The 22,422-nt window shown below is 40.2% G+C and overlaps 1 protein-coding gene across 2 annotated transcripts in view; it reads right to left on the bottom strand.

The window, feature by feature from the left end:
- stxbp5a (syntaxin binding protein 5a (tomosyn)) overlaps positions 1–22,422 on the bottom strand; it is a 137,702-nt gene that overhangs the window by 3,197 nt on the left and 112,083 nt on the right. Inside the window, exons 16-26 of one of the 2 annotated variants that reach the window (XM_061746598.1) lie at positions 19,840–20,021; positions 19,423–19,548; positions 17,085–17,236; positions 14,463–14,525; positions 10,511–10,564; positions 7,812–7,861; positions 6,835–7,117; positions 4,492–4,855; positions 1,540–1,705; positions 1,283–1,394; positions 975–1,195 (exon numbers count right to left, since the gene is read on the bottom strand). In XM_061746598.1, coding sequence (XP_061602582.1) covers positions 975–1,195; positions 1,283–1,394; positions 1,540–1,705; positions 4,492–4,855; positions 6,835–7,117; positions 7,812–7,861; positions 10,511–10,564; positions 14,463–14,525; positions 17,085–17,236; positions 19,423–19,548; positions 19,840–20,021 — 1,773 coding nt within the window. The remainder of the gene's footprint in view (positions 1–974; positions 1,196–1,282; positions 1,395–1,539; positions 1,706–4,491; positions 4,856–6,834; positions 7,118–7,811; positions 7,862–10,510; positions 10,565–14,462; positions 14,526–17,084; positions 17,237–19,422; positions 19,549–19,839; positions 20,022–22,422) is intronic. The other variant, XM_061746599.1, reaches the window with a different exon arrangement.

The following is a 22,422-nucleotide window of genomic DNA, read 5'->3' as shown; positions in this document are numbered from 1 at the left end:
TGCGCGCGTCCCAGACACAGCTCTGTGTACAGCTGGAGTTCGCTACTGTTAGTTTACTGTTAGTTATTTGAAACATGTCTGAATATTTGTCAAATTCTGAGGTTGTGGACGACGACTTTGAATATGATGGACGTCCTTACCGTTTTGAGCCAGAGTATACGGCTGAAGAGCTCACTGAACGGAGGACAGAGTGCGCGCACTCGCGATGACGTCATGAGTTCAGAGGTCTTGTTTACAAACGGATTTATTTATTACACAGACAGCCCCGCAATGTTACAACAGGTCCTGGAAGCAGATCTAGTGATTCATAAAAGAAATGAAGAGTTTCGCGGCAATCATGTGTTATTTAGACGCTGCATCGTCTGTGTCCCGCTGTGCCCCGTTCACTACCGTTATATGGAGAAGCGGCTCGCAAAAAAAACCCTAATATCTTCCGAAGGACTCCAAATGACACCAAACACCTCTGGGTGAGTATACAACCATAAAAAATGCCAGAAATAAGGTCCAGGTTGTAAAAAACCGAACTTTCCCTTTAAGTAATTTTAGTTTGAGACAGCATTATTGAATGTGATTTGGGCAGCTAGTCAGATCAGACACATGGCAAGAAACAGGATCTTTCACATATTTAAGGCCATACTGTGGATATCTCTTTAAAAGGTAAAATTGTTTATTTTCGAATGTGGCTTTCAACCAGAAGACGGTGAATAATTCATGGTCATATACCTCCCTCTTGTGGGGGAAAAAGTGTAATTGATCAAATTATTTTTGAAACATTTTTATGAGCATTTACCAAACACTTACATTGTTGTTATACACTGTTAAATCTGTCTTTCAGAAACTGTTCGGTTTCTGAAAGACGCAATGTTTCAGAAAGTGCAGAATCATATGCACTCTGGCTTCCAAGCTGTAACAACAGGAGGGTTTTTGTGACAACCTTCTTACCGGGTACAAAACCACTTCACACATTTTCTTACCTCGTGGGCGTGTTTGGAAAAAGAATCAGCACTGGCCATCATGGCGGCTGTCCTCTCATCCAGCTCACCCAGTTTCTGGCCTCTTTCATCCAACGCTATCCGGGCGCGTGCCAGGTCTCCAACCACTCCAGAAGCAGCTCCCTTCATGCCCTCAATTCCACCAGGGCCGGGGATGTGCTGGGCCAGACTTCGAGATGCCTTTCCAGCTGCTATCTCGCCAACTGAGTGAAGGAGGAAAACAGGATGTGACGACGTATCCACCGGGTTTGGATGCAGAATCAGTGCGGTCATGTGTGACTTGGACATACAAAGCTCCTCTCTGTCCAGCGACTGAGCTCCGCCTCCAAAGAGGCCTTTGAAGAAGCCTCTGTTGGGCGCCTCAGGTGTCTCCACTGGTGTGAAAAGTTCACCCAGGAGCTCCTGCAGTGTCGATACACATTACTGAATCACACTACAGTTGATACCATTTGATTTTTTGAGTCTTTCTACTATACATTTTAGTTAAGGCGACTGTTACACACTGTTACGAGTGTTACGCATTTCATAGGTGTAAAAGAAAACTTGCCTGTAAGTTTTCACAAGTGTCCTGACTGTAAGTGATCCTCTGAATCTCGGTGGGGGAGCAAAGGTACATGGCCTGACCCAGGTTGGTGAAGCAGAACGTCCTTGCTATCCGCATATCCGTCAAAGGTAGGTAGTTTACGTCCATGAGCGGTCTCAGTCCCGGCACACTGGACAGGAGGAACAGAAGCAGATATGAGATTAGATTAGTTACATTTATGGATCTTTTTAAAATACAAATAAATGCCCTCTTCATCTCTACTCTTGGTCATTTTTAGGTGCTTTATTCTGTTTGTGTCACTTCTGAATTGAAGTCAGGGCTGGACAGACAACCCAGAGAACCTGGACATTCTCACTTGTTCAGATGCCCATGTGGAGGGTTTTCCTCCCGCTGATGAAGATGAACAGCTCACCCCTCCTCACTTTTACCATGTCACACACTACCTGGAGGTCAACCATTCAGCTAAACTGCAAAGTTGAAGAGTTATCACTTGTATTGGCGATACGGGTACCTGAAACTTCAGTGCAAACTGCTAACTATAGTATAATGACACATGGCACATTTAAAGCAACAACTGTGCATGAAGAAGAGTCCATCATCACACATCATTGATGTGATGCCCCATCTGAAAAAACTGTTTACTACTTTAAATGCTCGATTTGAATCCAGTTCAATTTAGCTTTATTTGTATTGCGCTAAATCAGAACAAATGTCATCTTATGGCACTTCAACAATAGAGTTCAACTCATTCCAAATTAGTCCAGTTCATAAAAAGCCAATTAAATAAAAATAATAATTGTATCGCTAAGGAAACCAACAGATTGATCAAAACTTGTCTTTGATACAATCCTCCATCCTGAGCGAGCACCAGGCCACTCCCCTTCAACCATAATGCAACTATAATGCATCATATTTGATACATGAATTTCTAAGACCTCTGTACCAGCCAGATACTCAAAAAAGATTTTTTTAAATGTTTGATACAAAAACATAATGACAAAAAAATTAAAAAATTTAAAAAATACAACATAAAATTAAGCAAATGAATTAAAAATGATTACAAAAATTATTTTTTTGATTTCAATATATAATAAACATTTTAATTAATTAAAAAGAAAATAAATTCTGTATTATTCCATATGCTGGGTGTTCAAGGAACAGAAGGCAGAACCAGACTCCATACTGAAGGTTATTGTGAGATAGCTGAACAGCAAGCAGTCAAAATATATGTTTCCATTTTCATCTCCCATCTCATAAGGGTGTATCTGTGCTTATATCCATCTCACAATCTCACAAGTGATGCTTTTGAAAAAAAAAATCACCTTTTGTTTTTATCCGGCTTTTTCCCTTTTTGGGTTGCCATAGACCGTCATCTGTCTCCATGTGTTCCGCATCCTCATCTGTCACCAAACTACAGACTCATCCTCTTTCACCACATCCAAACCTCATTTTTTCTCCAGCCTGGCAGTTCTGTATCAAGCCTCCTTTTTCATGATCCCTCCTCTTTGTGTCGAAAGCATCTTAGCCTGACCTCTTTCACTTCATCTCCATGATGTCTAACCGTGGTTGCTTCTTCGATGTGCTCATTCTTGTAAACATCCTCAACTCTGCCACTTCCAGCTTTGCTTCCCGTCTCTTGGTCAGTATCGTCATGTCCAAGTCATCATAAAGGACTCGTTTCACTTGCTGCTAAAACACAATAATATTTGCTCTCTTTCACTCAGAGCACAAGGTTTTTATTAAAATCTGTTCTCAGAAAAGGTCACAAGAAAGACTTCCATCAGTTTATGATGTTCTTAAAATGCATACCTGTCTGCATTTTGCAAGAGTGAATCCTTTTTCTTGGAAAATGCCACTTGAAAGATTAGAACAAGTATCCATTTCATCATTAAGATTCAGTATTTTTTACAGCCTCTCTTTACAAAAGCACAACGAATCACCGTCTGAAGCAGAGAACAAGTCCGCCGTCTGATTCCACGTGTGGGTTGGGGAGCGTATTTTCTTGTCGCGGTGGCTCGTGGCAATGTTGTGCAAAAAAACAACAACTGTGTGGCAGCTGTGTTTCTAATCCCAGGATTTTAACTCTAATCCCAGGATTGGCAGTTCTGTTCTTGGACCCTCCACATGGCCAAGTGTCTGTGTTTAAGACACCTTGGATGAAACCAAAGACGGCACACACGTTGCATAGTAGCTCTGCTGCATTTGTATGTGATATTTTGCATTCATGATTAGATAAAGCACGGATAATAAAGAGCCTTTGTGGAATTTACTGCAGCAGAGGTTGAAAGGTGCCATGTAAGTGCAGACATTTACAGCTGAATATGACGACAGAGATAAAAGGTTTCTTAGTGCACTAAAAGGCTAAGGATATGATGACATTTGGCTGAAGTACAGTATTTTAACACTTCTGCCAAAGCAAAAAATGTCTCAATAAGACAATTAATTATGGGAATAGAAGATTTCTTTTCACTTTGAAGTAAAAAGAAGTAAAAGGGCTTAACTTGGATCTTCATTTTTGATAAGCACAACAAATTTTATTCACAAATTCTCTTTAACCTTCACTAAGGAAAAATAAATCCTAATGCCAAGATTCTTTAGTCTAAACCTTACTCTTATCCGGAGAAGACAATTACATCTCTGGCCTTTTAGGAATAGGGGACGAAATATCAATAATTGTAATGTCACAAATTTTAGCATTTAATGTGCTAATTACCAAGGCCAGTAGAGTTAAAAAGAGAATTGACAACTTTCTTTGAGGTTTTTGCTTGTGAACAATCTTTCTTCCTACAGAGTTATGGACCCAATATTATTTGGAAAAGGTCTGATACGCCTTTGCAAATTGATGGGCAGCTTCTCTAAGTTAATTAATGATGACTTTCCTTGCTAGCATTATGTTATTTTTATGAAAAGAACACAGAAAACATCAAATAATATGCAAAATGACATGTTCCTCACCTGAGAGTCATGATGTGGCCGTTGGCACAGAAACAAGCGACACAGACGCCTTGGCTCATCTGCACGACATCCGACCGCAAGATGAAGGAGGTCTCTGTGATGTTGTGTTTATAGATGCACGTCTGGGACGGGAGGGACATGACTTTGGCCTGTTTCTCAGAGCACACCACAGCATACTGGCTCTCACTGAGGTCCTGGGAGGTGGATGGGGATACGGAGACGGGCCGGCGCTTACGGACCTTTTCTTCACCGTCTGCTGTAATGTTGGGTTCATACCAAGGCTCGTGTGCGGGAGGCAGGAGGGCACCTGTGGAGTCTAAGAAGGCCATCCGCATGATGCTTCCCTTCAGCCGTACCAACATACCTGGTGAATTCAACAAAAACACCTGTTTGAAACCTTAAACTCAGCAGCTACACCGTTTCCTCACTGCCGCTCCTTTGTTCACACTTTGTAAAACAGTGTATTCAGCAATAACTACAGGTTGCCATGACATCAGCCTACACTTTGTTAGAATTCTGAAGTTTTCTTGATTTTATTATCTTTATCGTATATTTTATATCACTTTTTCAAACATAATAACTTCTCATGATCTCAGAATAACAAAAAATATCATTAAAAAATAAAAAGTATGACGTAAATTCAGAAAAACAGCTTATTTACCCCAGAGTGCACGAAATGTGCTTCCGTACACAAGGCTAAAACAGTAAAGGATGAGCAAACATCTGGTCAGAGATGAATCCTGCACTAAATATTTTTTGAAGACAAAACTGCTGTTTTTCATTTGCCCACATCAGCCCTCCAGACAACCAGTTAGTTCCAAAGAAAATAAAGACAAAGTAGAAGAAACACTGGCTCTGCATCAAACCTGTAAATGCTTCGGCAGACTTTCCAAATGTTTGGACTTTGCCTTACATCTGTGAGGTGTTTCTGTCTAACAATGATGTTAAATTTAATAACAGGCAATGCCATTATGACTTAGTCTAAAGTTGTAAAGTGAAAATTAGAAAAATGTGTATACACGTGGGAAAATTGTGTAAACTCCCAGAAAAGTGGGTGTTTTGCCATCAACTGTCTAATAAGAACTGGACAAACGGTCAGCCATGGATGGAGTTGGTTTGAAGCCCAGGTATCAGGGGGCTGATACTGTACTGACAACGGGTGCAGAATTAGTATGCAAGTATACAAGTATAGTATACAAGTGCAGTATTAGTAAATCTGGCAGCTGACTGGAACACGCCTACATCCCTTCAGCTGTCACAGTCTAGCTTTTTTTAGCTTAGCTTATGCTAACCTCTGCATTTAAACTTTCATCCTGTCCATCCATCCATCCATCCATCCATCCATCCTCATTTCAGATTCCAGAGCTGAAACAGCTTTTAAAACAAGTACTGCCGTAGTTGAGACGAGCGCTGGCAGCACCCATGTTTGCTTAGGTGTTTAGTCATCTCAGGGAGAGGCTTCGCTCCAGACCTGTGGTCAGGACCCACCAGGACACTCAGCGGAGCTCAGTTGGCTAGTCAATGTCTGGTAGTCCAGTTAGTCGTCCTGGACGGGTCCTGGAATGGTCCACAGGTGAAGTGTCCTCACTAGAGAACCCGGCTGGTGGAAAAGGTAACAGAAAACGAGCTACAGGGCTTCCAGACAGCTGTCCTCCTTAGTCCTTAGCATGACTAACAAAACAACATGCTATGATATCTTTAAAAGAATAATGATTAAACTTTAGTACAGTATATATTGTTTTAAGGGACGTTTGTGGGGGTTTGAACGATTGCAACTTTTAAAAGCAATTTTGATGACAAACTATTAAGCCATACATGTATCCTTGCTTTTAAACACATTATTCAGTTGTTCTTCAACACAAAATACATCCGTTTTCTGCCAACTTAATTTAGACCATAGTATCTTGAAGAAAAAGTGTAAAAAATAAAAATAGCATTGCAGCTAAAATAACCCCAAAATAAAACAAAAAAACACCACAAATGCTGCAAGTATGATGAGAGTTGAATGGTCACAGACACTAAATGTCATTTAGTTGCACATTCTTCATGTAATATGTGACCCTTGTGTGAGTTAATGTAGAAATGTTTCAAAAAATTAGTGATGCATTTAGTCATATCAATAAGACGTGGAACTCTCCCTCAGTTCCTCCTAACTGACATTTGTATTATAGAAACTAATTATTTAAAAAAGTGATTTGTGATTCGCAGTATTTGTATTCCTGCACAACATACAGTATGCGTTTCCCTTCTGGGTCCAATTCATAAACACAAGAAGAAAAACAATCCCAGACAATTTATTATTTATTTTCTCACTTGCGTGTTGTTAGAAATCCCACTACTCACCTACAGGTGATACGATAACCGGCTGCAGTTGCCGCTGCTCCCCAGCAGGGGGCAATGTGACTGCCAGAGCCAGCACAGCTCCCACGGACGTTCCCACATACAGGCAGGGCGTCAGAGTGCTGTCCCCCTTCCGGGTAAAGGTCTCACAGAAGTGGAAGGAATTGACGTACTCTCGTGCTTCTTTGTCGATGCTGGTGACGCTGGAGGAGCGTGAGCGGCTGAAGGAGTTGTCCCGGTGATCTAAAGGGTTGCCACCCCGTGGTGGGCATACAGACAGGAGGACAGTGAGGAGAAAACAGACAGAGGTAAAGCCCCCGCAAAGCAGTAACATCAAGAGATACAGTAAAGTACAGTACACGCACAATAAAAGGAAATTAAACAGAAACGAGGGTTGAGTAATCCAACGATTCCAATCAGAAGTCTTACTAATATGATGAACCGTCAACCTTGCACTTAGGTGAACTCAAATATGTAGAGTACAACACAGGTGAACTCAAATATGTACAACACAGGGACAAGCACATTAGTCCGGTCCACTAAAATCAACGTTCCATCCAATATTTCTGTTTTACTGGCTGAAGAAGGAAACATCTTTAAATTCAAACAACCAACCAGACAGAGAAAAGAAAAGACTCGCCAAACACAGAAAAAAGAAAGCTGCAAAAGTTTCAGGAAGCCTTGGAGTGAGATGGGGTTTGCAAAATTTTAGCTTAGCACCACTGACCTTTTGTAAATCCCCACTACGATCCAAAAATTGTGGGAATTTAAGTCCAAGAATTTGATTCAGCGACAACAGATTTCAGTTCAAATCAGATCAGTGCTACTCATGCAAACTTAGGATAACATCTGCACAGCTTGGCAAATTTCTATTAACCAGATAAAACTGGACTAATGGAATGTGGTGAAAGTCCAGTTGGAGTGAAGAAAAAATTAAATAAAATAAGCATTTGATATAAATCGCAGAGTCGAGGCTTACCCAAGTCTGGCTTAAGCTCAGTAGGCAAGCTTAATTTCCGTGACATCTTTGCTGGAAAAAAGAGAATATCCCTATTTACAAACACATGTCTACTCTAACACATGATGCCATGCAAAAGCCAGGTAGCTGGAGCTGAACAAGGATTGTGCACAAAGCTAAAATACACCGAAAATGACAAGGGACTGTGGAGCAAGTGCCAAGGAATCGTCTTACTGACAAGAGGAGCCAAAGTGCTTCACACATGAGACAACGCTGTATAAGAACAGAGAGAGAAAACCCAGTATATCTCAGGGGCATGCTGTGACAGACAAAAAAGAAAAAAGAAAAAAAAAAGATCTCTGGTTGCACAATGCCCTGAAAAAGAGGAATGGTCGGACACGTGAACACTGCAGGGCCATTCAGGACCTTCATGCTAAAGGATCATGCACCAAGAACAAGAAAGTAATAAAGGAAGACCATAGATGGGATGAGACGGTGAAAATCATGGGTAGAAATGATCAAAATTATCTAATGCTTGTTGCATATTTTTTGCACTGATTGCAAATCGAGCCCTTTTTAAAAAGGTGTGAAAAGAAAATCAGGCAAATGAAAGCTGGAGACATTTTCTCTGTCTGCAGGAGAGAGAAGTGGGAAACAGAGATAATAAGGTGACATTCATAATGCACTTAGAGCTATAACATCCTCTAATAGTTATGAAATTGTGGTGAGCCAGCATTTATTTAATTTTGCGGTTCAAGACTGATAAAAATCCAGTGTAGCAAATATTGAAATCCGTTGAATTCTATACCTTGGAAGCAAATCGAGGTATTTTCCCTCCAGCACAAGTTTATTTTGGTTATTTTCATCACTTTTCACTTGAATCAAATTACATTTCTTTTTTTTCATTTGGAAAAAAAAAAAAGAATCATGATGCATCATTATAATCTGACACCACAGGGTTCGGCTTTTCAACAACAATCAGCTTAGCTTCTTCAGCCAAGGCATGTAGCACACAAAGGTATGCCGTTTGTGTGGTTACCTCAAGATTGTAAAACTAATAACGCCCAAGCAGCTGTGCAGTTCCCCACGGATGAATGACCTCGGTCAGTGGTCATTCTAGATCGACATCTTAATCTCAGTTGCTTCTTGAGTTCCTGATATGTGTGCGTTGCAGTGCCCCTCAAATTTTGGTGTCATTCCAAAGGACGTAGTACCCATCAACAACACCAGTAACTTCACTTTGGATGATTATATCACCAGACACAGCCCACAAACTAATTTTGGGCCACACCCACAAGAAAAAAAGGTGTTTCTGTCAGAATAGTCTCCAGATGAATTGCCCCACTTTATGTGAAAATCGGATGAATGGCCTCATACCAGTTGTAAAGTGGTAATACTTTGATGACAATGTTGGAGCTGCCCCTTTTCAAGAAAGCGTAGGAAAAAAAAAAAAGAGTAATTTTATTTTGCATCTAACATTAATGATTTATGAGCTAAAAGGTGTAAATGGTGCACAGTTTTAAAATACACTGACGAATAAAAAAATCAAATCACAAGGTAGTTTAAACCAGCATTGTTAATGGAATGGGAGACTTTTATCTAACTTCAATCTTGTCTAACAATACGGTTCTCTCTCTCTCTTTGTATGTATTGAGAAACCCCACTTCTCATTTCACTTTTATGTTAATTGTTAATTCTAATAGTTCACACCCTTTTGCTGCTCACAGATATGTAATATCAGATACATTGTGTTAGGCAAATGACCAAGAGGTTTAATTCCGTGTCATTTTATGTAGCATTTTTAATTGGATTCACTTTCTCTACTGAAAGGTTAGAAGGTGAAAATCTTGCATTTTTTTAGTCTGTATTTGTACAGATACACAAACAATCTCCAGGACTTTCATGCATTTGGACATTGGTGCTTGTTGGCAATGGGGCAACATCAGCAGATTCAAAGAGACTTTAACTTGTTTAAAAGAAAGGAAATAAAAGTCAGTGCTCCAACCTGGGCTGGTCTTAATCTTTTGAGTTTATCAAAATGTCCTGTTTATCCTTTGTTCTTGACTTGTGTCATTGCAATGGTTTCTAAGTGATTATTATTTTCCATCAACAGGCACTGGAGGCAGACAAAGACAGTGTGAGGGATGAGTTGCTCTCTGTTCTGTGGCTTCATATTTTAAGACGGACAGTCATATCAGAGCAGGTCATATCAAACGCAAACACATTTACAATCTGACACTCGTGCTACAAACATGTAGCATGCAGCATGTGAATCAAAGAACGAAGGTATTTATAGACAGCTGCAATCCCACCTTCCTTCCAGGTTATTCTCTGCTCCAAGAACTTTCAGTTTCTAAAACTTTGCTAATTTTGTGTTATGCTCAAATACCAAGTATGGTTATTTTGTTTCATTTACGAGGAGAAAAAGAAAGAAAAGTAAAAAAAAAAAAAAAAGGAAAGGAAAATTTACATGTGTTTATGAAAAAATCATCTGAAAACCAAAAGACAGTGGAACAGAGTCCAACCTTAAGGTACAATGGAACCTTAGCTCTCTATTCTGTCTTATTTCTTTTCACTGCAGTGACTATAGACATGAAGGACAGAGACAGCTTCTCCACAACAAAGAAAAAAGAAAATGCAAAAACGAAATAGGGGCACCAAATCTGGACCATGACTGTCCTGCCTACACAGCCTCTCTGGAACATTTTGGGCCAGTCTTACCTCCTCTACCACCTCCATTGTAGAATTGCTGTAGATTGCTGTTTGACATCAACACTTTTGGGGTTGTGGGGGAGGGGGGAGTAAAGTACAGTAAATGCGTGGTTAGAAACACCCTTTATTTTTTTTACTACATCCAAGCCATCGCAATTTTCACTCATTTTCTTTTCGTTGTGAACAGAAAAACTGCCTTTTCATTGCAGTAAAGCCGTTTACCTTAAACACATTCATGTTAAGGAGATAATAGTATATCATTACAGTTTCTTCCTTTAAAATAAATTCAAAAAGGAAATAGCCTATATTTGTTTATTTTGCTAAAATAAGATAATAATAATAAAATAATAATAATAATAATCAAACTTAAAGTGTGTTTGATTTTTATTACTTCTTTGAAGTACTGTACTTATTACTTTATACTTTATTTACAAACTTTATAATGCAAACATTACATTTCTATTTGGATGTGTGAGAATGTTGAAATATGCTGATGATGTGTTTTTTCCTTCAGAAGGTGTTGTGTGCTGTAATGTTGAGTTAATTTAATGCAAATCAAGTTATTCCTCGAGTCTTTGTGAAATAAAAGACACCAACAATGAACCAGAATTGATTAGTCATTCTGCAAGCTATTTCACAGCAAAATAAAAGGTAAATATCCAGGCGTTAAGTTTCCTCCACCAAGACTGTTCCACTCATCTAAAAATAAGGGAAACGGTGGCTGTTTCCTTTGCTGGAAAGCACCTCTTTGTTATCCATGAATTATGCAAAGCAGACGAATGTACCAGACCACCGTGAGGTGCCACCAGACACAGCGGCTGGGACTGCAAATGACACCTGGAGAAAGCAGCGTGTAGACTTTGAGATTTGATATCGGTCTGACCTTTTTAAAAAGCTCTGTACTTTCATCGTGCTAATGCCAAGTTACCCATAATGAGATGAATATGGGCCGGTCTCTATTCAAGCATATTCATCTGTAACAGCAGGACTTTTCTGAGAGCAAGCACAGTGATGCACGACACAATGTGCTTTCCGTAAGAATCATCTCATTTATTCGTTTTTCATTAGGAATATACGTATGAAAATTGCTTTAAGTTTGAAAGAATATGCACACAGGCACAGATCCAAAGAAAGAAGATCCATGTACACAATTTCTGCTAAAATTTAACGAAATGTATTTATATTACACAATTATGCAGCTGGTGAATATGGAAAATACCTCAGAATTTCTTTCTCTTTAACTAATATTTTACTAATGCAAAATCAAGTGCCTCTCTCAGAATACAGAGTGTTGTTTTCCAGCTTCATTTCATTTTTAACTCAAAGCTGTCATAATGAATTAGCATCACGGATAATGGAAAAAGCCTATAACCAAGTTTTCCGGGATACTGAGACAGTTTGAAACTAATTAATTCTCATCTATTGAGCTTGGTAACCTTTTAAAGAAATGTGTGCAAATGGAAAAATACTCTCAAAACCCAGTGGGTGCATGGCTCAAACTCCAACTGTGTGTTTCTAAAGACTGAGACAGAAGGAAATTGACATCCAGATACTTTCATGATTCAAAAAGAAAAATTATTCCATACAGTTCCACTTTAACAAACAAACTATTTCTGTAAAACACAATGAAAAGTAGAGTTTTTTTTTTATTGTTTTCACTAACTCTTCTTGCATGAGTATACAGTTAGGTCCACAAGTATTTGGATGTTTTAATTATGATTTGGCCATTATATACCACCACAATGGATTAGAAATAAAATAATCAAGAGGTGATTCAATTATAACTTTAAGCTTGAATTTAAAGAGTTTTAGAAAGGATTATAACCAGTTTAAGTAAAATATCTTAATTTTCTGAGGCACAACAATACCTTAAGTGACATCACTGTAAATACAGCCATCATTTTTAGTACTTGCATGGAAATCTTCTCCAGTCAGAGACTGAAGTTTACACCTTGTTGTAAAGCCTCTGTATTTACATTCATGGTGACCTTCACAAGATTTGACCAATAAAATTCTTTTCAGTCACATGTCTAAATACTTTTCAGCACCTGAGAATGTAGGTACTTTGCTTTAATGGCTGTAATTTTTCAATTGGTAAATGCCATAGTCTTTGTGAAACCATGTTTAATTAAAGCTGAAAGGCCATACTTTCACCATGTTTTCATTGTTTTCTTTCAAATCCATTGTGATGGTGTTTAAAGCAGCACAATGTAACTTTCAGCTTTTGTTGAGTTTGGCGGCTCCCTTGGACAAAAGCGGTAGTGCTTTACCAGAAAGAACACTACATTTCCCATGAGCACCAGTGCGTACTGCCGGAAAACTCCTGTCCCTGTCGCGTGCATTTGTTTTGATAGTAAATGAAGACGGGACGGACTTTCAAAACTACTTTTCTGTTTCACCAAGTGAACAGACGGAACGCAAAAAAGATGTTAAACTGCTGGAAAGGAACTGGAATTTACCGGGATACCTTAAACAAGGAAGCCAGGGACCGGTATATGGAGAAAATAATGATTATTAATGGTTTGGATCCATATGAAATCCCTACTAAAGAATGGGGCTCCTCGTCGGAGCTCCACTCTTTAGTAAGGACTTACTGCTGCAGTTCTGCACAACCGATGTCTTTGGCTACCTTGTTTAGGAGTGTTTGGCAGCTGCTTTGGTAAATGTTTGACTCGCCATGTGTTTCAATAAATTTGTATAATAGTACAACATACAGTACATGTTTTGTATTACTCATACTTTTTTCTATATTTTTGTTTTCCTCGTGAGATTATTTTTTTCCTCTGCAGCTACAAATAGAGTTAATATTTTTTCCTCAACAAACTAGTTTTATCTGAAGATTGGGGTTAATCGCACCGGAAAGCTGGCCAGCAACTGCGTTCAGCTGGAGAAGTGGTGAATAAAACCCGTGTGAACGATGCAACCCCGGTCTGTGTGTTTGTTTGTTTGTTTGTGGTTTACTGTGGAAGGTTATGTTTGGTCGTCTTACAGCCGCGATCCAAGCGAGCCGACGACTCTTTTACTCTGTTATCTCAGATACTTGGTCTCCGTGGTTCTGCCTCCAGGCAGGAAAGTGGTGAAAAGTTAAACCATTAGCGATAAAAATATACTTTATAACCTGTGAATAACTGAATGCCCATTCCTTATATTTTGCAGATCAGCCCTGCACAATTTTACAGTTCTCAGGAAAAATACTAAAACCCAAGACGAATCCCCTGTATGTGAAAACATTCTAATTTTGATTCTTATTGAACATAGAACTCTACATTTACATTTGTATCATAACAATTGTGTCTCTTGTTTTATCCCCATAAATTCCCATCGGTCGGACATCCCTCCTCATCTTTCATCTCACGCCAGCAAGTGAACGCAGGACCAATGCTTATTCATGTCCGGGCATTTTTTATTTTATTTTTTTGTCCGGGCATTTAGCTTGTAACTCTCCCGCTTTCTTTTTTGCCTCCTCCGATAAAACTTTTATTTTCTTCGGTTTTTTCACTACTTCGGCCATGATACCAGCTTCTGCTGAGCTCTGCGCTCCACGCCCCGCCCAGCTTTCGTCTCGACTACGAATCGGGAAGGAGGGGGAAGTGACGTATGCCGTAAAGCAGTCAAAGCCATAAAAATTTGTAGGTTTTTTTAGTGTGGAAGGGTTCCTACCATGCACCTCAAAGTTACATAGCACCAGTGAAGACGATACAGATCCCCTCAGACCATGACAAAGGTGTCATTAAACCTGTTGGAAGTTGATGTACCATCACAATGACTCTGGAAATATTATATTAAGGTGGAAAAGTTACATAGTGCTGCTTTAAATGCACATTCATAAAAGAGCCATCATTGTCCAAATATTTCTAGACTTAACTGGATGTGCTATTTAATGTATTTTTTGATTGTTAGGGCTTCACGAGTAAACAGAAAAAGCTTTTGCCTTTTATTAAGACACTGAAGGACATGTTACCTGAAGTAGGAGACTTGCAGCGGTCCTCGGATGTGGCTGAGCCCTCGTTGATGTCGCACAAACCTGTGGCACAGACCAAACATTTAACCACAAAATCCATGTTGGGTTATTCAGTTTGCTCACAGAGTGTTTTTACTCTTTTTCACTTGCATGTTTTTGTGACTGCATGAGAGTATTATGACATTGTCCTGTGAAGGCAGAAAGCCAGGCAGACCAGACGTCAGTCTCTGTTGGCAGTGAAACACAGCTGGACGCCTGATTACAGCTCACGCTCGCCAAGCTCCGACAGGTGCCAGCCCACTGCTCACCCGCCCCTGACACCAGATGCTCTGTGCATTCACAAACGCATATTCTTGTGTGAATGGCTGCATGTAGATGAGCGTGTGTGAATGGACACTATTCTTTGTCTGTGATATAGTTGCTTTGCATAATTGTGGGTTATCCATCATCACTTCCAAAAGTACATTTTCATCCTCCACATACACGTATCTTAATAATGCATCAGGCAGGCTTGTGAGCAGTGCATGACTCTGCAGTATCATCAGTGCAGCTGCACTACTGTTATCTCCCACATGGTGGCAGTGTGTCCCCGCTGAGAGCATCCTGTTATCTGTCGGTGGTAAAGTCGAGCTGCACTGTGCCATGTGTGAAGAGAATAAAGAGGGAAGAAAGTATGTGTGACTGACAGGGAAGGAGACAGAGAGAAGTGGATAAACCAAAAAAGTCAATCAAACCCAAAGACAGTAAGCCTTTGGTGCTGGGAAAGTATTTAAGGGTGTAAACTCATGTGGGATCGCATCATCTGAGGTGCAATGAGCATTTCATTTATTCTTATATCTGGGTTGTTTCACAGATTAGATCAGGGCTGATTGCACCTGTGGCACAATGACACTAATGAGATGCAATACAAAATGCAAAAAGCTGATTTCATTTCACTGTGTTCACTGTATTTCTACCATCACAGCCAAAGTTTACAAATGTTATCTGTTGAGCCTCACAGATTTTACCTGACTGTCTTACTTTACCTTTGAGAAAAGATCAGATTTAAAATGCTATGGCTGAACTTCCTCAGTTAGATGCCGGGAAAAAATAATCTTTGAAGAACAGGACAACGGAAAAGAGAAAAGTCAAGAAAGACAAAGGGATATCTATATACATGTATGTATATTTATGCAAACCCTGAGGACCTGAATGTATGACTTTGCTGAGAGTAGAGGAACTGAAAGCTAGTGGTCATCAGAATAAGTAAGAGCAATGTTTAAGAAGGCCTGCATGAGTTTAGTTACTCTTTATGCTCTTTTACTGTGCATTTGTTAATTATACCTGCTTGAATCATGGTTATAGGAGGAGCTGGAGACTATTGGGCATCAACAGAGGTGGACAGAGTACTCGACCCCAGTACTTGAGTAAGAGTACAAATACTACTGGTCAAAATTTACTCCGTTACAAGTAAAAGTAGCTCAGTCAAAATATTACTCGAGTAAGAGTAGAAAAGTACTTGCTTTTAAAGGTACTTAAGTATCCAAAAGTAAATGCTTTTAAATTTACTTTAAGTAAAAGCAAGAGTAAGAGTAAATTTCTTATTTTCCACATCAGTAAATTACTATATTTTTTCTAAATTAATTTAAGGATCTTTTAACTCTTGTTTCTGAGAATTAACTCTTTGAAACCAACTGCACTGATGTGCTGCTTTTAGAACCACAATGTTATATAAAACCTGCAGAAACACCAAAAACAAATCAAATGAATGGGATCATAAGAGGACAGCAGATGATGCAGAGTTTATTAACAATCATGGACTGAAACCAAGTGAACCTGCACCATCCAACTAAGTCTGGATCCCCCTCAAAGACCACTGCTTTACAAAAAACTACATCTCTGCTTTCAAGACAAACGCAGGCTACTTTGGCGGCATCGTTTTGAGGAGGCTTGACGTATTTCCGCTTTACGTACATCCCAGTGGAGAGCTTGCACTGTGATAGGTCTCCTCCTTTGACAAAAACAGCTTGTGTCCAATAGGATTTTAGGGAAGAAGAAAAAAGAGCAGACCTGAAAGTAACGAGTACTTTTCAGCCTTCCTAGAAATTTACTCGAGTAAAAGTAAAAATATTTGTCTTGGAAATGTATTCAAGTAAGAGTAATAAGTACCAAAGAAATCTAATACTCAAGTAAAGTACAAATCCTCTGGATATGTACTTAAGTACAGTACTCAAGTAAATTTACTCCGTTACTGTCCACCACTGGGCATCAAGGTTCCTCATGTGGTACATGTGCATCTCTTTTTTCTTACGTGTGTGTGTGTGTGGACAAAGTCCACAAAACCCAGGTTCGAGCTGTGAGACAGCAGCATCAACCCCCAACACCGCCCACATTATCACCGTGATGTTGCGATTTAGAATCAGTGCCATCATTGATAATTGATAATGTGGGCAATAACTGATAATTTGCAACATCTCTTATGTGGCTTCTTTGAGTTTGGGCCATAAAATCACTTGGATGTGAGCCTAGTTTCCCGCAAGCATTTAACAACATGCATATGAGTGAATTCATGTAACTCAAAAGCATTATCAGAAAAGTTGTTTTCCTTTCTGGCATCTTTCTCATCCCTTTTCTCTCCTTTACCTCCTGAAGGTTGTCGTGTTTTTCTTGGCGACCGAGGCTGTCGCTGGTAGGGGTCGCCGGACCCATAAAGCTCGAGCGTCCCCAGGTTGAGTACAACCGTCTTCTGGACGTAGTCCACCACCGCCAGACCGTTACTGTTGCCAAACACCACTCTGGAGCGCAGCGGCACATTCACAGGGGAAGTGGGAGGAATAAAGGGATAAAAGGCAGAGAGGCAGAGGGAGATTGGTTAGACAATTGCTGCTATTATATTTAATTTAACAATACGCAGTCAAAAAAAAATAAAAAAAAAACAGCCCTGGGGTTTCCATATATATTTATGGAATTTGTATATGACGTATTCATGTTCTTTTTTCTTAACTTTACTGTATATCAAACTGCTTCATACAAAGACAAGCTTCAATCAGGAAAAGTTGAAACAGTATGGAAAAAGAAAAAAAAAAGTGATTCTTACATGAACTTTTACTTTCGGTTCTTTGCAGAAAATCATCATTGTAGTCACCAACAGGTGATTGTGAGGATGATTTGGAGCAAAAGCAGTATCGCTGAAAGGTTAACTCTTTCAGGAGCAGTGGTGGGCAGATGATCACCTGAGAGAAATCCCTGAAATGTTTCAACATAATCTTCCTCAAAGTGCGACTGGTTAGGGATTTGCATATTTTTCCCTCCTACAGTGCATAAAGCTGAACATCATTAATATCTGATTCCTCAGGCAGCGCTGGATCAACAACCATGATTTATCAATACCTGATATATCCCTATGTGCACGGGACTACTTGGGAAAACCTCTAAGGGCCTGTTTTACTAAAGGTTTGCGTGCATAAAAACGTGTGCAAACTTGACATCACCCGCAAACCAATGTGCAAGCTGATCTACTAACAGCGTGCAAAGAGGACTGCGCCTCTCAAATGAGCAAAATAGCACACGCTATTCATTTAGTACTTTTGCCCTGATGAATAATCAATATGGGGCGTACCCGCCAGAAATCGCTAAATACTGGGAGGGGAAGATGCAAATATCTCCATTTACCACACGCAATGAGATTTACCAAGCCTGAAAGTTTTTGCGGGGATTGTGATTGCGTCTGTATTTAATACGTTCGAAAGGAAGGTGCTAATCTGCCCAGCATTACGCAGGGATGCTTGTTGGTGCCTGATTTGAGGACTGGGGTGGGGATGGCTCAACTTGTGGTGAGGATTCTCCACATGCAAAAGGAGAAATATTTTATTTGAATGTTAAATCGAGTATTATTCAGCAAAAGGTTGCCACAGGAGGCACCTTCATTTTTTTATTTGTGATAATAAATAAATCACGTGTTTTCATGGAGAAAAAAGTGTTTCTTATTGTGCGCCTATACTTGTTCTGCAGTTGTCATACCCCGGTGTTGTGCAGTATTCAGCACCCCTGCCGTGAAAAGCACCCCCTCGTCTGACAAAAATGATATTCTCATTCCGTGTCACGTTCTGTTTAGCGTCCAGTTTTGTGTTAATGATTCATGTTTAAATGCGCTCATGGATTCCACAATAGTCATACTTTCCCACAATCACAGTCACAGATAACAAAAATCGGGTAAATGGTTATTGATGTCATTAATTAATGGCCTGCTTACTGTGTTGTCTTCCATAATATTTGTAAATATATATAATATAAACTCCTAAGTATGTGTTTGTGTGAGTGTGTATATATAAATATATTGAAGTGTCAGTGTGTTGTTTTTTTTCTTGGTCTACTTATCATTGAATATACGAGGGGGTGCTTTTCACGGCAGGGGTGCTGAATACAACAATTTGCCTCTTCCACTAATATCTCTAACTCCAACTCATCAAATTTCATTTTGCGCTCGCAAACCGTAAGACGCGCAACACCTCATTTAAATACTGAGGTTTGCACCTGTTATCAATTGCGCACGCAATCTTAGTTGATCACCCGCAAAACACACAACAACAGCACGTGCAAACTTTTTCAGTGCACACGCAATTTAGTACTCTTTATTTAGGATCTTAGTAAATCGGGCCCTAAGTGTAATGATGGCTTGCAACAAATTCAAAAACAGCTGAAGCCATAAAAGAAACATTGAAATGTAAGAACATTTGGTGTCTTCTAAATTAGGTCTTTTCTCAGGATATCCAAGCATTTCTCCGCATGACAGAGCAAGGTTCTTTATTGGTCCCATATATGGAGAATAGTGAAAGGGCATTCAAAGATGTTTCATTGACTGGTACCTGCATTACCAGAAGGCCTTTTAGGGGTTGTAAGAAGGAAAAAAGTGGTAAAAACTTCAAAAGGTCTGCAGTTTTTGTTTGAACTCTAATATTAGTTGAGATGTGCGTGCACTTACAAGCCGTAGGAAGAGTTGAGTGCCAGACTTGTGATTGGCTGAGGAGGCTCTCCGTTCACCCACACCAACTGGACCACCAAATCTACCTGGTAACCTGGAGACTGCTTCAAAGGAGTACTGCGCACCCTACGGTGACGGGGGAAGAAAAACAAAGAAGGAATGATGGACAAAAGAGACTGGGAAAGAAAGAAAAAAAAGATCAAGGAAAAGAAAGAGAAAAAAAGTGGTGCAGCTGCAGCTGTGAAGCGGTTGAGTGTGTCGAGAGTCTGGCATGAGTGGTTGCAAGGGGATGATGGGGAGGTTTTGGATGGGAACGCTTCAGGCACCGACTAAGTCTGTGCAAGTGTGCTTGAGGCAAAAGGAAAGACCCTTGCGCTTCTGAGAGTTCATTTAAGAGCCTCTGCATGCATCTCATACTTGAGGCAGGGCATGTTGCCTCCGTCAGAGTTGTTGCTGCTGGTGGAAGGGTGTGAAGGTGGGCCGCTCGTCTGAGGCGAGGCGCCAGGGGTATGATGCGCCGACGTCTGCTCGCCCCCATAGCCCCCGCCTTCTGGAGAGTCTGTTTCGTTCAGCTCATACTGCATTCGCACCTCTAGTAACTGAAAACACACAGAGGTGGAAAGCATAACCATCATATTAGAGGAGATGATAGCAGATCCTTAACGGGGGAGGGAGTTGACAATCTCAGGATGCAGAAACAACAAGAAAAGCACATGTGAATGACATCTGCATGCATCCACTTTGATGACATGGGCTTTCTGTGACCCGTCTGCGTGTGTGTAGGTGGCCAGATTGAGTGTCGAAGAGGTCCTCTTTGACTGAAATATTCCATTCCCTTTTAATCATCCGCCAGGCTACCCTTTTACAACCTATGCCCACACACAAACCTCTCCTGAACTCGTGCACAATGCTCGGAAGCTCCCCTCGTTTGCATTTTGTCAGCCTCATTAGCCCCGGTGACATGTGGGAGTGAAGAGTGATCAGTCTCCAGCTCCTCTCCGTCCTCATCCACCTCCACTCCGGCAGCTCTCCGAAGGTGTTTGGCCTCGTGCGAAGGGAAGCCGTCCTCCTAATGAACGCCATCTACCTCTGAATGCAAACTCCTGGATCTACGCTGCAGCGCTTGGAGTGTAGGGAAAATGAGCCTGAAATTTCCCTAACACATGCATCAGTGCTCACTAGCAGTCAACCATGGTAAGAAAGACTGCTAAGATTCAATTGACAAATGGAGACTGAATTACATCAGCCTCTACAAATTCATGAATACCTTTTGACGTTTTTATATTCAGGACACGCAGTGCTGAGCTAAAAAAAAAAAAAAAAGACACCAGCTAAACAGATCACAGTACTGCCCACACATTATGATTGACAAGCGATGCGTGTGCAGACAGGTGCAGCAGCACAACAGTCGCTCAGCCAGACAAGTAATGCCAGACTTATAAATAAAGAGTATCACGCCAATTAAATGCACCAATTAAACACTCAACTGCAAAAGCTCAGTGTATACGCACACATCTTCTCATTTAAATGGCATTTCTCTTTATTCCATTAACCATAGACTCCCATCCCGCTGCCAATGAAGAGGATATATTTGGGTATCTGAAGTGACTACCCGCTGAAAAGCCTGTCACGTTGCTTTGGGGCCGCCTGGTTCTGAAAACATGTAAATTAATGAGCAGTTCAGATTCGCAGGGGTAGCATTATGTCACAGTGCCAACTCAGACTGGAATTATTCAGCCTCCCATCTTCATCTCCACCCACCACTTCAAACCATCCTGTATCCACGTCACCGCAGAAATGGTTACGTGGATCTTATCTTTCATAACTAGTTATTAATCTTACCCAATTTAAGAAATTAGTCATTTTCCTAATGTTTCGTACTTTAAATTGGACGTATTGAGGTCCCATTTGTATTTCTGCCTAAATCCTGAATGAGTAACAGACCTAAGGGCACAGAAAAAAGTATTTTGCAGGAATATACATTTTAACTGTTCCTCTCAGAGGTTCCTTTGGGAGCCAAAAATACTTCATTCTAAGTAAAAACAAGTCTATTTTGTGCTTTAAAATTTTTTTAAAACTTTCACGCTAAACTTTCTGCACACTTGCTCAATGTCATACAGCATTATGAATGTTTTTTTTAATGCGAGTAAAATCCTTGACTGCTTTCTAGAAAAGCCTGATTAGAGGGTGACATACGACATCGTCCAGCAGTGTCAGTCTAAGCTGACTACGGGGGCAGCTGAAAAAAACATCTGTCTCTGCAAAGTTAGCCAGCTGTAGAAAATTAGCCTGGAACAATGTTTCCAGAGAGCAATCGATGTGAGTACCAGCCTCTATAAAGTGTATAAGAAGGAGGAAAGAAAAGACACTGAACATCAGGAATTGTGGGGCCGATATGTGAGTGAAAGACTGCAGCGGGACTTCCCGTCATGCATTTGAACAACTTGAATCATTAATAAGATCGTTCCCAAACTAAGGACCAGTATGATCTGTCTACAGACAAACTGGAGAAGCAAAATGTAAGAGTTTGAGAGTCAATGTGCTAATTAAGTAATATTTTGTCAGTACGTTGATGAGGGTGCTGGGCTCTAACATGCACCCGGTGACTTGCTTCAAGGGATACAGAGTTAAACACGAATCCTAATGAAGAGGGCTACAGCTGAGTCGAGTGGCTGACCCCACAGTTTACACTTACATGTTGAGGGTTTATTTTTTTTTAAATACAAACATTCAATGTTTTTTTATTGCAGTGAACTACAGAAGCCACCACTAATTTACATCTGCAATGCATTTTTGGATGACATCATCGGGCCATGCTCAGCAGTAAAGATGGTCATTCAGTACATCATGGAGCTGCTTAGGTGGCAGTTTCCATGCAAAAGGAAATGTGAGACATTTTCCTTGATAAACCGAACAAAGATTGCTTCCTAGAGACCCATGACGAGTTTCACTTCATTCCTTTAATGCATTTGTTAGCAGGAAGGAACCAACAAAAGCAAA

Source organism: Cololabis saira, chromosome 18, assembly GCF_033807715.1.
Source record: "Cololabis saira isolate AMF1-May2022 chromosome 18, fColSai1.1, whole genome shotgun sequence".
NCBI lineage: Eukaryota > Metazoa > Chordata > Actinopteri > Beloniformes > Belonidae > Cololabis > Cololabis saira.
This window is presented reverse-complemented; position numbering and strand designations above follow the sequence as displayed.